This window comes from Nerophis lumbriciformis, linkage group LG11, assembly GCF_033978685.3.
Source record: "Nerophis lumbriciformis linkage group LG11, RoL_Nlum_v2.1, whole genome shotgun sequence".
In the NCBI taxonomy this organism is placed as follows: Eukaryota; Metazoa; Chordata; class Actinopteri; order Syngnathiformes; family Syngnathidae; genus Nerophis; species Nerophis lumbriciformis.
The window spans coordinates 23950903-23968078 of record NC_084558.2 but is presented as its reverse complement, the minus strand read 5'-3'; the positions used below and the strand labels follow the sequence as shown (position 1 = coordinate 23968078).

General features: G+C 39.7%; 1 protein-coding gene across 3 annotated transcripts in view; it reads left to right on the top strand.

The window, feature by feature from the left end:
• tmem94 (transmembrane protein 94) overlaps window positions 1-17176 on the top strand; it is a 120143-nt gene that overhangs the window by 31625 nt on the left and 71342 nt on the right. For all 3 annotated transcript variants that reach the window (XM_061967040.2, XM_061967039.2, XM_061967042.2), the window contains exons 6-9: window positions 1851-2056; window positions 5795-5946; window positions 14804-14906; window positions 14994-15080. In XM_061967040.2, the coding sequence (XP_061823024.2) occupies window positions 1851-2056; window positions 5795-5946; window positions 14804-14906; window positions 14994-15080 (548 nt within the window). The remainder of the gene's footprint in view (window positions 1-1850; window positions 2057-5794; window positions 5947-14803; window positions 14907-14993; window positions 15081-17176) is intronic.

Genomic DNA, 17176 nt, shown 5'->3' with positions numbered 1-17176 from the left:
ATTTCAGTAGTGTATGTAAGAGCATTTCAGTAGTGTTTATAAGAGTTTCAGTAGTGTGTATAAAAGAAAAACATTTCAGTTTTTTATGTGAGAGCATTTCAGTAGTGTATGTAAGAGGTAATTCTGAATTATGTCCCTAACGGCCCCTCATACGTGCGTGCGTGCGTGCGTGCGTGCGTTGTCACAAATCGCTCTGCTTCTCCCAAGAGTCTGTGTCTCTTTGGATCATTTATAAGCATGTAAAACATATAAGATAAAATCCAACTAAACTGTATACAAAATAAATTCCTAGCAATGTACTCTGTACCATTTGGCAATGCAACTCTGTTTGTGACAGGTGACAACAAGCGAAAACAACCAATAAAACAATGGTACTGTGAAGCTAATTATGATAACGTCTGCTGAAAGAATGACGAGGAGGTGGTTCATAATCTTATTTGAGAAAAATGTTGCAAACAGCTGAATGCTCAAAGTAGGACCCCAAAGCAGAACAGACAGGTGAAGTGATTACCAAAGTGTATTAATCAAGTCAAGTCAAACTTTATTTCTTTAGCGCATTAAAATAACCTAAGTTGACCAAAATGTTGCACAAGGCACCTAAAACAATAAAATAAAAATAGATAAAAAACCCAGTGAATACCGGGAATACAATATACAGTAATAAAATAACAGAAAATGTTAGTTCAACTATTAAAGTAAAACAGAATAAAAACCAAAGTGCTATTTGCAGAATGTTTGTTTTAGCAAGGTTGTAAATGATCTAGTGTTTGTGTTGCCCAAAAGTATAGAGGTAAATTGTTGCAGAATTTGGGGGTAGCCGCTGAAAAGACTGTCGCCTCGAGTGCAGAGTTGGGTGTGTGGGACAGACAGGAGCAGTTTGTTTGCAAAGCTCAACGGCCTCAAGTCATGTTGCAGGAACTCAGGAATGATGGGGCCAGTCCATGTAAACATTTAAGAACCAAGAGCAGCTTTTTAAAATTGGATTACCTCCAAATTTTTCAGGTAAAATCATCAGCCTGGAGGTTGGGTTTTGGGCACAGTTGGGTGTTCCAACTGGGTCCGACATTGACCCCAAACACACGTCAAAAGTGGTGAAGGAATAGCTAAATCAGGCTAGAATTAAGGTTTTAGAATGGCCTTCCCAAAGTCCGTTTAACGTGTGGACAATGCTGAAGATGTCGGAAAAGCAACAAATTTAGCTTAACTGCACCAATTTTGTCAAGAGGAGTGGTCAAAAATTCAACCAGAAGCTTGTGGATGAAACCAGCAAAAGCACCTTATTGCAGTGAAACTTGCCAAGGGACATGTAACCAAATATTAACATTGCTGTATGTATACTTTTGACCCAGCAGATTTGGTGACATTTTCAGTAGACCCATAATAAATTAATAAAAGAACCAAACTTCATGAATGTTTTTTGTGACAAACAAGTATGTGCTCCAATCACTAAAAAAAGAGTTGTAGAAATGATTGCTAACTCAAGACAGCCATGACATTATGTTCTTTTCAAGGGTATGTAAACTTTTGACCACGACTGTAGATACCATAAATGAATAAACCATATGATCCGATATTGTAAATCACGGCCAGTACTGTATCAGCGGAAAGAGTGACATATGCAGCTTTCAGGCCCCAATTTGTGTGTTTACAACTTTAATATATGAGACACTTTGGCTGTTTGGTTATCTCTGATAATATCTTAGAACTGGTGGGCATCATAATGAAATAATTAAAAGTTACTCATCTAAAATTGGAATACATATTTATTTGCAATAGGTCTGTTTGGTAAAACTTACAACTGAAAGAACATCACGTTTTACTGTCTCCACCATTGCATTCTTTCACTGCAGATTATCTTTCCAGTTGGGCAGGGGAAGTGACGTGGCCTGCATCCCTTTACCCTGATTTGTATACACCCTCCTCACCATCATGGTCTCTTCATTGGACATACCGTGACTCCCAGTTGGTCAATCTGCCTGTCAGTCTGTTAGTGGAAGGAGATGTAATTGCTCTGAGACCTGGGCAAGAAGCATTTGCATCTCTCCGAGGAATAAAGGTTGGTGTTATAGAGTTATTAGATTTGTTCTTTTACCAACTACAATTTTAGTCACGAGACCGTGAACTAAAGGTTCAACTTTAACAAAATCAGTCTCATCGCCAACATTGAATCGAAAGTTGCAAAAGAAGCTACAATTATCAAATAGAAAATCACAGGCATGAAAGATATTCTCCGATGGCGGTGTGGCTCAGGTGGTAATCGGTCGTCTAGAAAGAGTTCCTGGTCTGAATCCAGCTTCTGCCATCCTAGTCACTGCCTTTTGTGTCCTTTAGCAAAACACTACCGACCTTGCTACAAGTGATACTCACACAGGTATATCAACGTGAATTAATGTTAGATGGATAGATAGATTCCTTTATTTTCATTGTAAAAAAGCAAAAACTGAAAACCACAAGAAGTACGCACACAAAAAGGGGACGACGTGGCGTGGTGTGTCGAACGGCTGTGTCAGCAACTTCAGGGTTTCAGGTTCGATCCCCGTCTCTGGCCATCCAAGTCACTGCCGTTGTGTCCTTGGGCAAGACACTTCACCCTCGCTCTCAGTGCCGCTCACACTGGTGAATGAATGATAGGTGGTGGTCGGAGTAAGCGCAAATTGGCAGCCACGCTTCCGTCAGTCTACCCCAGGGCAGCTGTGGCTACAAATATAGCTAAGTGGGAATGTGGAGTGAATAAATAACTTCTCTGTGAGCGATTTAAGTATCTAGTCGATAGAAAAGCGATATATAAATCTAATCCATTATTATTATTACAAAACCAACTAACACCAATAAATAAAAGCAATTTCATTCATACACACACATATGGCAAGCATATTGTGCCTGAAAATATACAGTGCCCATGAGGTAAGCAATTGCAGTATTAAAAGACAGCCTATAGTGGAAATATATTTCACAGGCTAGTTTTAGTGCATGGTTTGTGGCGGTTGGAGAGGTTGTTTGCAAATTGGCAGGCATGTTTGCGTTAGTCTCCCCCAGGGCAGTTGGGGCTACAGATGGAGCTTACCACTGTGGTCGTTAGGGCTTTTTGCCTTTTAATGACGTCACAATTGTGAGCTGCCTTTCAACCTTCTGGCTTGCTAGGACAAAAGAAAAAAAAAAAAGAAAGAAAAAAGATACGCTCTTGTAGTTGGTATCATTACAGTGGATGTCAGATGTAGATCCACCCATGGCATTTGTTTACATTGAGGAGCGCTCGCCTCTTAGCGGGGAGCTATATGTCCTCCTACGGTGTGTAGTGAAGCATGTTTAGCTTTTTCTCGTACTGCAGGGATAATACTTGTAAGAAACGTAGTTTATTTGTCACCATGGAGCCGAGAAATTTGTGATTTAAAACCAGCAAAAACACTGCCGACTGCAGATGGACGCAGCTTGCTAGCTATGTTTTAAAGCACCTCTTGCTGAGCAGCGTATTAGTGTTATAGCTTCACCTTTAACGTTAGTTTTTAAGCCAAAATGCGTCCGTTCTCCCTTTTCTGTCGACACACTGTGTCTGCCTGGCAGTACCGTGAGCTTTTGTCATCCAGCTTTATCTGCCAAAAGCCACGAGCTGCATCCAGTTTTGAGAAGTATTTGGCTCCCCTCATCTCACTTGCAATCTCATCACGCTTTGGTATCTGGCAGTGCTCACGTTATATATTTTGGTTTAAATCACCTGGATCCATACATATTCTCAGTTTTTAATTTTTATTCTTGTTATCCACACACACCATCGAATTAACCAACTCTGTTGGTTCTTACACTTCTTGAATCAATTTTAAGTTTTTGTGCAGTTCAAATTTAAGACGCTGGCAAAGTGGCGCTGGGACTCTCCTTGGCGCATGCACCACAGGTTTTGCGTCTTCTCTCAACTAAATCTTATAGGTATATGGTAAACATCCCAATCCGTTAAAGACGGCACAATATATGCAACGTGCTGTGAGTGTGCACCGAGTGCTTCAGGATAGCTGACATTGTAAATTATTTTGATTTAATTGCCAGAGTGTGTTTTAAATTTCTTCATGCTGTTGTTCATGCTATTTTCATTGTCACATGATGACACTACAGCCACAAACAAAATTTCACTCAGGTTTGTTTCCTCGACTTGTTGTACTGACTTGAGATTTGATCTAGATAGACATTGCTTTGCAAAGTATTGTTTTTCCATTAGATTTGGGGCATTTTTGCTACCTGGACATTGTTAGTGCTCATGTTTGTAACCATGTCGTTTGCTGTAGTATTTCACATCATTTGTATCAGTCTTATGTGTCTTATTAATTTTCACTTTGTTCTCAACCACAGCTATACTAGCATTGTCGCTGATTGAAGTGACTTGGTTAATTTAAAAGTCTTTGCATGCTGCTGGGCCACCTCGGCTGCATGGCAAATTCCAAAGTTAACTTAGCCTCTCTTAGCAGCCTTTCCCTTGTCTGCTTATCATAAATGCCATACACAATTTAATTGCGGATCATTAATTCTTTTAAATCGCCAAACTCAGAAGACCGCATTTTTAGCTTTAAATCATTCACAAAGCGGTCTAATGTCTTAGTTGCTTGTTGCACATGTGGCCGCAAAACATACCTCTCATATACGATGTTCTTCAGTGGCGAACAATATGCATCAAACTTCTCAATCACTTCATCATACTTGCGCCTGTCATCAGCTCCTTCGAATTCAAACGTGTTGAAGACTTCCATGGCTTGGGGTCCAGCTACAGTGATAAGCAGCGCTATTTTCCTGATGTCGGATTTTAAATCCAATCCCACTGCATCCATGTACTGTTCAAACTGCTGCTTGAAGGATCACCAGTTGCTGTCCGCATTACCAGCCAGATTTAATCCCTCTGGTGGCCGCAAGTCTTAATTTCTCCTTGAATCAAACTGATGCAGAATTAAATATATTTTTTAATTTTTTTCCACTTCTGACAGCATGTGTTGTTCATCTATTAATGACCAAACTTTGTCTCTCCATGAATGCATCCAAACATCTATATGTGTATATAAAGCGAGTGTGTCTTCTTTGTTACGTTTACCTTAACATCATTAATCAGCAGCATCTGCTGATCACATTGTGTATCACAGTCAGTTTAGCTGCATAAGGTTCAAGGTTTAAGGTTCAAGGCATATCATGACAGCTTGGAGTGATGAAGAATCCATACGTGTAGAAACACTATGAACAGCTAGAAGACGGAACAGCAGTTTTACTTCTGGTTGAAAGCTCTAAAAAGAAGGGCCCAGCATTACCTACAGTGAGCAAACTCTTCCAATAGGTGGCGCCATAGCACAAACAATAACACACCTTTTCAGTGTGAAGTGAAGTGAATTGTATTTACATAACGCTTTTCTCTAGTGACTCAAAGTGTTTTACATAGTGTTGTCGGTGGCACTGGGAGCAGGTGGTAAAGTATCTGGCCCAACGACACAATGGCTGTGACTAGGATGGCAGAAGTGCCAAGTGGGAATCAAACCTTGAACCCTCAAGTTACTGGTTCGGCCAATCTACCAACCAAGCCACACCGACCCAGTGTATTGGCATGTTTCTTTGTTTTTTTCAACTATTTTCATTATGGCCCTCAGCGAAGAAAATTTTGTAAATTAGCCGCACGGTTTTATAATCCGCAGGGTACAAAGCGTAGGAAAAAAGTAGTAACTTACAGTCTTGAATTCACAGTAATTGGGCAGAGAAACCTGTTTTGATTGAATGATGTCACGATTTGATGAAAATGTGAATATTTTATCCCCAGTCTTTTTTGTCTTAGGATGATGAACACATTGTATTGGAACCCGGCGATTTGTTTCCTCCTTATTCTCCATCACCTTCTGCACTAGCCAATGAGAAAAGAGGACCCCATAACCCACAGCAACATCGTCTCTTCAGAGTTGTCAGGACTCCAGTTCTAGACACAGTAAGGTAGGAAACATGTGCTTTGGGTCAATGACAAATAAGCTACTAAAAAGTTTTTTTTCAAAGTTTTTTAAATATATATATGTACTTTGTATACACACGTGCGTGCGAACAGATACACACTGGAGAAATTGACAGCCATTGCTACTTTAAGGTGGCTTTTGGACACAGACAACCTAACTCCCAATAGGCAAAGAGACAGATGAACACTACTGCAAGTCTGGAACACAAGCAAGCACAATATTAAAATATTACCCTAATATCTGAATTTTTATATTAATGGCACCATAGTGTGAAACATTCTGACTTATTGCGTCCTCTATTGGATTTTTAGAGTATCGGATATTTTGTTTTTGAAGAACAGGATGGTTGCGACAGTACACGTTTCATTTGTCCGTTTAAACCCTCAAAAAACACCAAAAAATTTGACATGTAACATACGTTTTAATAAAAAAAACAACTTCCATAGCGTTATTTGATTTAAAAAATACAATACAATTTACTACAAAGTACAGTCGTTTTTAAAATAATGTAATATTAATGTACAGTATTTAGCCATGAGCTGCTTCTTTCTGTGTCAAACGAACAAACAATCTGCAGCGTGTCCATATTTTCATGGATTCATGTTGGGATAAAAGTGCACATTTTGGCGCGGCCTTTTGTTTGTCAACTCTAAAGCACACCTTAGCAATAACCATACTGTCACAATTATTAGGCAGTTATTAGTGTGCAGAATTATTATGCAACTAAATGGAAAAACAAACATGTTCCCCTCTCACTTGTTTATTTTCATCTGTTAAAGTTCAGTTCAGTTTATTTCAAACATGCATAGCCTCCCAGATACTGTTCAGAGAGGTGTACTGATTTTCTTTACTGTCAATCTCCCATTTAAGCAGGGCCCACCGGTTCCTAATAGGGCTTAGGTCAGACAAGGAAGGGGGCCATGTAATTATTTGTCATCCTTTAGGCTTTTACTGGCTAGCCATGCAGTGGAGTACTTTGATGCATGCGATGGAGCAATTCATGGTCTTCTTGAAAGATGCAAACTTTTTACTCTATCACAGCTTTAAGAAAATGTCTCCTTAAAACTGGCAGTAGGTATGGGAGTTGATTTTGAGGCCATCTTCAACCTTAAAGGGTCCAACTAGCTCATCTTTAATACTACCGGCCCATACCAGTACCCCACATCCATCTTGCTGGCGTCTGAGTCAAAGTGAAGCTCTGTGTTTATTACTGATCCAGTTACAGGCCCATGCATCTGGTCCATCAAGAGTCACTCTTATCTCATCAGTCCATAAAACCTTTGAAAAAACTGTCTTCAGATAGTTCTTGGCCCAGTAGTGACGTTTCATCTTGTGTGTTTTGTTCAGTGGTGGTCGGGTTTAAGCCTTCCTTACCATGGCCATGTCTGTAAGCACTTAACACCTTGTACTTCTGGGCACTCTGGGTAGGTTGCAGTTCTGGAAAAGGGCAGCACTGGAGGACAATGGGTCCCTGGTAGCTTCACGTTTGATTCTTGTTTTCATGTGTGTTTTTTTTGTTGCATTTTGGTTCGGGATCCTTTGGGACTGTGTGACAAGGGGTGGCACTTTCGTGACTTCTGCGGTGCTTTTTTGTGAACTTCTGGATCTGCCTCCCGGGAGCCTGTTGGCCATGGAGACCAGCTGCTGGGTCTCTGCCACACCACAGTCCGTTTGAAGAGACTGGAGGAGAGGAGATGCTATGGCGTCACATTAGTACCAAAAATCCGAGCGCATAAAAACTGTTATCGCGCGCTGATTCTACACTTCGTGCGTGCGCGCAACACCCTTTTGTGCGCGCGCGCAACACCCTTTTGCGGGCGCGTGGTGCCTTTTTGCGCGCGCGCGGTGCCTTTCTGTGCGCGCGCGGTGCCTTTCTGCGCGCGCGCGGTGCCTTTCTGCGCGCGCAACGCCTTTCTGCGCGCTCTCTGTGTACTCCTGGCATCCCTCCTCGCGCTCTCATGTTTCTTTTTGGCACTTTGGGGGCGGGTATGCTTAGACGGCCCCTTCTTTCTGATTGGTCAGGCGAAAAATGGTAAAAAACGCTCAGAGCCAATCAGAAGTATAGCAGGGCGGGTCATCGTCAATATGTATCAAGATTTACGGAGGAAGAAGTGGACAAAAAAAATGTCGCGCGCTGATGAAGGTTATTTCATACCACATAAACACAATACAGGGTAATACAAAATGTGACCCAAATAAATAATAAGACAACAAACACCATAATCACATCTTTCAGCCAGAACTGGTCCACCAGCAATAACATCCAACCATAACATTATTTTATCTTTTCACTTCTTCTTGAACATTTGTTTTCTAATTTATGGAATTTCTTTTGATTCAGCCATAAAATTAATAAAATAATCTTTGAATTTTGTTTTTAAAATGTTAAAAATAGCTTTTAATAATGTATTCTGAAACAGTTTAAAATAATCAGAGAACTGACTAACACTGACCCTACACAACTATGTTGCACAATTAAGTCTTTTTTTTTTTTTAAAGCGAAAGAGGTAATTTCAACAGGTACAGCATCCTATGGCTACCAATCATTCTCCAGTGTAGCAACGTTGTAGCCATCTTACCTCGGACATCTAGCCTCAATCATTACATTGATGTCAATGGTACATGTACTAATTAAATCAATCAATCAATCAATGTTTATTTATATAGCCCTAAATCACAAGTGTCTCAAAGGGCTGCACAAGCCACAACGACATCCTCGGTATAGCCCACATAAATTACCATAACTTGCTCGATTTTCGACCAATTTACAAACGGTGTGCCTTGTTACAAATCTTATTACATGTAGATATGACATAGGATGCTGTACCTGTTGAAATTACCTCTTTCGCTTTAAAAAAAAAAAAAGAATTAATTGTGCAACATAGTTGTGTAGGGTAAGTGTTAGTCAGTTCTCTGAATATTTTAAACTGTTTCAGAATACATTATTAAAAGCTATTTTTAACATTTTAAAAACAAAATTCAAAGATTATTTTATTAATTTTATGGCTGAATCAAAAGAAATTCCATAAATTAGAAAACAAATGTTCATGAAGAAGTGAAAATATAAAATAATGTTATGGTTGGATGTCATTGCTGGTGGACCAGTTCTGGCTGAAAGATGTGATTATGGTGTTTGTTGTCTTATTATTTATTTGGGTCACATTTTGTATTACCCTGTATTGTGTTTATGTGGTATGAAATAACCTTCATCAGCGCGCGACATTTTTGTATCCACTTCTACCTCCGTAAATCTTGATACATATTGACGATGACCCGCCCTGCTATACTTCTGATTGGCTCTGAGCATTTGTCAGCATTTTTCGCCTGACCAATCAGAAAGAAGGGGCCGTCTAAGCATACCCGCCCCCAAAGTGCCAAAAAGAAACATGAGAGCGCGAGGAGGGATGCCAGGAGTACACAGAGAGCGCGCAGAAAGGCGTCGCGCGCTCGTGCGCGCGCAAAAAGGCACCGCGCGCGCACAGAAAGGCACCGCGCGCGCAAAAAGGCACCACGCGCGCGCAAAAGGATGTCGCGCGCGCGCACGAAGTGGAGAATCAGCGCGCGATAACAGTTTTTATGCGCTCGGATTTTTGGCACTAATGTGACGCCATAAGATGCGGATGAAGAGACAGGGCTGCGGAGCTGGAGCTGGGCGCCGGGACGGACAAGCTTCACTGTGTCTTGGCTGAATGAGCGTGTATCGGACACCTCGGCCTCCTTAGACGCATCCTCGCTCATCCACTGGCCAAGAGTTGGTGAGCGGCCGATGGTGGAGTCGGCTCTCTTGGTTGCTTTGTTGGATCTGCTCCTGTCTCTGGCCATGCTCCCCCCCCACCCCCCCCCCCCCACCCCAACAGACAATGGCGTGAAACACCGCAGAGCCCACCACAGTGTATATGTATTTTTTATTTTTTATTTAATTTTTTTTACTTTTGTGGCTCTGTGTAGAAGTGGCTGGTTGCATCAGCTCTGCTCTTTTAATGTCTTTAATGTCCTTCGTGTTCTTAATGTTTCCCTCTTACACACATGTTTGTGTGCTATGGCTATGAGGTTTTTTTCCCTTGGCCTCAGTCTGGACCCCCTCTCCAGGGGCCCAGGTTTAGACTGAATTTTTTTTTCTCAACTCCCCACCCACCCTCTCCAGCATTTACCTGTTTCTCACCTTTTTTTAAGGGGCGCCGGAAGTTGGCAGACCCGTCAGCGATCCTGTTCTGTCTCCCTGTAATGTTTGTCTGCTCTTGAATGGGATTGTGCTGAAAATCTTAATTTCCCCTCTGGGATTATTTAAGTATTTCTGATTCTGATTCTTGTCCAATCTTTGGCTAGTTAAATTGCATCTTTTTTTCTCAATACGTTTCTTGCGACACTGTTTGCTACTTGCAAAAAAACGTTTGATGGTTTTGTGGTCATGCCTCAATATCTTATTTCAAGAGTGCTGCATCCCTCTGAAATACTTTTTTTTTAAATTGTTTTATTTGTTTGCGTTTCCATGGCAAGTTTATGCTACAGGAATGCGATGAAGTATCAAATGTTTTCCTCTTTCCCAACCCAAAATAAACATCCACAAAATATAACAAAACAAAACAAGGCGGTTAAATAATTAAATAAAAATAGGAAAATACAAAAAAAATAAATTCAACAACAAATACGTCAATCAAATAGTTCCAGGTAAACATTCACAAATGGCAACAGACAACTGCAATCAGGGCAAATAACAACAACAAGCGTATTATCTATGTACATGGCATTTTAGTCGGGGCAACATTGAAGATCCGTTTCTTACATATTTAAAGGAAGCACTCCATACTTCTTGAAATTTTGTAGAATAGCCATTCAATGTCAGCCTAATATTTTCCGGTTTGAGAAAATCAAGAACATCCTTAATCCAGCTGGTGTGGCAGGGAGGCACTGTTGCCTTCTAGCCAACGGAGTAGTAAAAGCTACAGGATTCGTTATCGAATTGTTAAGAAAAGATGACTGAAGGGCCACCCACATTTTTTCACCAATAATCACAGACAAAGTATTATAATATTTCATTCATACCATATAAATATATAATGTATAACAGGTAAATTCCCAAACAAAATGAAGACCGCAAAAGTCGTACCGATTTTACTGACTGGAGAACACCAGTTTACAAAATATACAGACGTGTGTCCTTATTTCCACAATTTTCTAAAATGATTGAACAATTGTTTAACAATATACTGGACAAATTCATAAATAAAAATGTATCACTCTCGGACAACCAATACGGATATATTGCCAACATCTCAACATCGATGGCATCAATCGAAATAACGGAAGACATTACCAATGCAAAAGATAGTAAACAGTGTGCAGCTGCAGTGTTTATCATTCTAACAAAAGCATACGACCCAATTAATCGTAATATCTTAATTAACAAATTAGAACGGTATGGTATCAGAGGGTTGGTCTGCACTAGGTAAGAAACTTCCTAACCTACGGGAAGCAATACGTGGAGCTAGGCGAACATACATCAGCAGCGCTAAATATATCTTATACAGGGATCAATACAGGGACCAACATTGTTCAATCTCTATATAAACAAAATTTTTAAAGTTACAAAGGACTTAAAGTTAGTATTATTTGCAAACAAATTGGAGAGAACACACAGAAGCTGATATAAATAATAACAGAAAAAAATTAACAACTGGAAAAGAGATTTGACAAAAACAGACTATCCTTGAATCTCGCTAAAACTAAAATAATGCTATTGCTGGCTTGCAATCACGTGACCGAAAGGCACTTCTGAGTTTCAGGCGATGGTCTGGAGTCCCATTAGGCTACTGTTTATTTGCCTGAATCAGTGCAGATTTGGGCATATTTTGAAAGGTATTTTTGGAGGAAAATATATAAGCAATCGTGAACAAATATTTAAAATGGGATGGAGTGAATTTATACACTCTTAAGACAAATATTTTTTGACATAATTTACCATTTATCATCACCAAGACGTTACTGCTCGCCTCGACCTTCCTTCTTTCAACACTTACAAGGATTTAAAGAAGAAAAGATTAGAGGCACATCATGTCTTATGTGGGCTTTGTACCGAGGATGTCGTTGTGGCTTGTGCAGCCCTTTGAGACACTTGTGATTTAGGGCTATATAAATAAACATTGATTGATTGATTGATTGATTGATTGATGTCTTTATATCTGGAGGGGTCCACAAATTAAGCATTAATCCATGAAAGACAATGTTGGACGTATTCATTCATTGCTAATTAAAGTATTGGATTGACGTAAGTGCCGTTCTGCTGTGATCGTGACGCTAATGAGAAAAAATTATGTTTGTTTGCAGTTTATTTCCTGCCACACATTTTACCCTCATCTACAATTAATGTCTACAGTTGTTTTTATGGTGTAAAGTTAATATTTGTCTCATTATTTAGCTGTTGTTCAGCAATGTTTTTAGCACTATCAAGATTTAGAGAGACATATTCATATAGTTTATTAATACTATTAAAATAGTTTCTTGATGCTAACAAATTTCACCAAAAAAAGCTATGATGTTGTCATCCGTGTCAAATAAAGCACTTGGTTAAATAAAGCGACAACTAAGCTTTTAGTTTCTGTTACGAAAATCGACAACGAAAATACGGTGGACTGGACCAACGATCACAATATTTATTACTAGGACTTAACATGACCTTAGTTTATTTGCACTACCAAGTATTTGTAGTTATATTTAAGCATCCATCCCATCCATCCATTTTCTACCGCTTGTCCCGTTCAGGGTCGCGGGGGGTGCTGGAGCCTATCTCAGCTGCATTCAGGCGGAAGGCGGGGTACACCCTGGACAAGTCGGCACCTCATCGCAGGGCCAACACAGATAGACAACATTCACACTCACATTCACACACGAGGGCCAATTTTTAGTGTTGCCAATCAACCTATCCCCAGGTGCATGTCTTTGGAGGTGGGAAGAAGCCGGAGTATAGCAACCACAAAAGAACACAAACTAGATGTGATATCTTGTCCTTTCTTTACGTTTAGTTCTGCTCTCAAACACTACTAATATAATAGAGAATGAACTCTATTGCATCACAGAAGTTTCTCAAACAAATCAAATGTTTAAACATTTTACAAAGTGATTGCTGCAGACACCAGCATGATCCGATGGTATTCCACAATATGATGACAGTGATATTTTTAAGAGCCATTTCCTTTCGACGCACTTTTGTTTTTCCTCTGATGTTATTACCTTTATGAACCACTTATGTCGGGACTCTATGAAAGTTATTTTTTATTTCTCAATTTTAACAATTGGAACACCCAAGAACAGAACAACACTACGACATTTTCTGCTCAAACTCAACACTCACTCTCACTTGTTTCAATGCTACGCTCAAGCTGCTTGACCATTGTGTGAACTAAGCCGCAAAAAAACAAAAACGGATGTGACATCATATGCACAGGGACATAATAGCATTTAATATTTCCGTATTTTGCTCATTTTAATCATGCGGCAGCACATAATTAAAACATTAATTTACTGTACAATGTCTGCTCTCAGTGGGATGCCGACTGAATGGATGTTAATATATCCCCGTTTATATTAATAATTAATCATAATCTTCATGTAGGTTTAAAAAAATAAATGATAAACAAGCGTCTTTTCATCTAGTTCTTGCCATCTTCGGGTTTAGGTTGAATGTCAAAGTTGACCAGTTTCTCGTTTTATGGCCACAACATTCTACTATACAAGTGAGAGGCATGATTTATAATCTAGAATTAACTTTCACCAACTCACAAGCAATGCAGCCTCTCACCGGCTCACTTGCTATGTGCACATGTACGCATTTAATCGGGTACAATAAAGCAGTCAGTATCTGGTGTGAACACTATTTGTCTCAAGCAGTGCAACACATCTCTTTTGCATAGAGTTGATCAGGTTGTTGATTGTGTTCTGTGTTGGTCCACCCCTCTTCAATGGCTGTGCCAAGTTGCTGGATATTGTACGCTGTTGTATACGCCAATCCACAGGATCCCAAACATGATCAATGGGTGACAGGTACGGTGAGTATGCTGGACATACAAGAACTGGGATGTTTTCAGCTTCCAGGAATTGTGTACAGATCCTTGCAACATGGGACTGTGCATTGTCATGCTGCAACATTAGGTGATGGTCTTGGGTGAATGGCACAAAAATGGGCCTCAGGATCTCGTCACGGTATCTCTGTGCATTCAAAATGCCATCAATAAAATGCACTCATGCATTCCTGATACATTCATGATGCATTCATTGTCCATAACAAACGCCCGCCCACATCATAACCTCACCCCCACCTTGGGCCACTTGATTCACAACGTTGACATCAGCAAACCGCTCTCCCACATGACGCCACACACGCTGTCTGCCATCTTCTCTGAACAGTGAACACCGGGGGCCTTTTGTGTACCTAAAACAAGTAGATATTTGAGTTCAGCTCATAAAAAATGCAAACAAAAGTGTTGCATTTAAATTTGTTGTTTTATATATCTGCCACATCTGTCAAAGCTGAACTGCAATGATATGATGCTGTATAAAAGCCATGCAAATTAAGATCAAGGGATTTGTGACAGAATTCTAGTAGTCTGGGTCTGGATCCAGACCACCAATGTAAGCACTATATAATATATTATATAATAGTATATAATATATACCTGGTAACCTTCTGTCAAATCCCCTCATCAGAGAAGCTGAAATTGTTTGCAGTACGCTGATAAGTGAGAAATCTGACACAAAAATGCTTTTGACTCTTTCTTTATTGAACAGCGATTAGTCACATTTTTGATGATAATTTCAAATGTATTTTCTCCATTTTCACATTACAGAAATTGTTTGGAGTTGGCAGGGTCTCGGCCAATCACAGTCTTAGACAATGAGCGTTTTACAGTGCAGTCAGTCATCACCAAGCTGGTCTGTCCTGTGGTGCTGGTGAGCTGAATGGACAAAATGGATATTAATTTTCTTAAAATAACCCATTTCAAATATGTCACCTGTTTTATCGATCTATTTACCTAGGTGGCTTTCCTGCTGGTAAACGCTGTACGATACTTTTGTGACGCGCCCAACCTCACCCCCGCCAGCTACAATTTCTTGCAGCTTCAGGTATTTTTTTATTGTATCATTTTTTTCAACAGCACTGAATAATTTTAACCCAGCACAGCAATATTATGTCTGATTGTTCGACTGTGTCGTGTCTTTGTCAGCCGTGTTATAGTTTTTATTGCTTCCATATGGAGTCCACTGACAGATATAAATTAGAACTATATGCTACTCTGTATTAGAAAGGGCAACAGCAGATAATTTTAGCATGTGTGTGAATGAACAAGCCAGTCTGACCCACAAGAGGATAGAGGGAAAAAAAGGAATTTAGTAACTACCACTTTGGACTACAATGACAGACTCGTGCAAAGCTGTTTGGGTAAATCTTGACCATATATGTAGGTATCCGCTGACGTAACTGTGGCAAATGACGTAATGTTGAACTTGCTCCCAATGAGTCTATGAAGGAAGAGGCAAGGCAAGATTGTTTTATAAATATCTATTTCAATTTTTTGTAGGATAGCCCCTTGAGATGCAGCATCTTGTTTTCTAGGCGGTCCCACACAAATACAGAAAAACACAAAACATATATTATAATAAAGAACAAAAACACTGCTCTACCCCTCCTACAGCATCCCACAAACACAGTTGCTCACAGACATTTACATAAGCTATTGCAATAGATTACAACAATACAATAAATGCATCATCAGGAGCAACCGAATACATCTTTAAAATCTGAAACAAGTACAACTTGTTTGCAAGTGGGAAAATACATTTGATATAAATATATAATGCGAAGAAATGGACTTCAAAGAAGCAGGATTTTTTTCTAATCAGATGGGGTTTTCCATCCATCTATCCATTTTTTACCACTTGTCCCTCTCGGGGTTGCATTCTGGCGGAAGGCGGAGTACAACCTGGACAAGTCGTCACCTCACTGTAGGGCCAACACAGATGGACGACATTCACACCTACATTCACACATTAGGGTCAATTTACTTGAATTACCTACAGCCTATTTCTTTTATAAGGTTAAGGGACTGCAAAATATGATATGTTATATGTCCAAGAGAATAGGGAACTGTATACTGAACTAAACGTTAATTTAAGTATGGTGGAACATGTACAAACATATTTCTGTTTGCTCCTACTTATTTGCCGCTTTATGTGCTTTTAAATCATTCTACAAATCTTAGGTATAATTGTATTCCTTCTATTTTAAGTAAACCAAGACACTCTGAATACATTTTATATTATTTTATTTAAAAAAATAAAATTATATACTTTTTACAATCGATCTGATGAGTCAGCGACAACATCCCTCTCAACATGACTGAAGGAGTGAACCAAACAATGGCTTCCTGTAAAAATTGTTGGATATATCAATAAAAAATGTGTGCGCTAAAAGCAAAGATTTTTTTCCCTGAAAATCGAAAAAGGACTTCATGAGACAATCCCAGTGGAATCCAGTGGTTAAGAAGTCATCAGATCAAAGGGTGAAAAAACTTTTACACACAGCCTGAGGCTAAATGATACCATGTCTTTTTCAAGACTCTGTAAAGACACCTGCAATCGTCTTGGTGCTAAACCGAAGCCAAGTCAGAATGTTGGTATCCATGGAATAAAGTTCCCAAACAGAATTTTGCCACTGTCACAGTCAAATGTGACTGAATATCACAAACATAAAGAAGTTACCCCAAAGCATCAGACGGACAGAGCAACTGTGCTGAGTGCCAAGGTCAAAGATGCGCTTCTGCTCGGAGACGACGCGGTATCTAACATAAACATAAACAGAATGGTTACATGTAGCTTTCCAAGTGCTACTGTCTCAGACATCACAAAGCTTCTACCTTAGGTCTTGGCAAAACACCAAAACAGCTGATTGTGCACATGGGTGCCATGGATGTCAGAAACCAACAGTCTGAAATAGTGAAGAAAGATAATAAACTATTTGAGAGTGTCGATAAAGTGGAAATATCTACATTTATCAGTGGACCTCTCCCAAACATCGACAGGAGGATAAACACATTCAGAAGGGTGCTTCTGCTGAATACATGGATTTCCAAAGTCAGTCCAGAGGACTGCATTTTATTGACAACGTCAATCTCTTCTGACAAAGAGAGGATCTGTTTCAAGGGAAAGGTCCATACGGAACA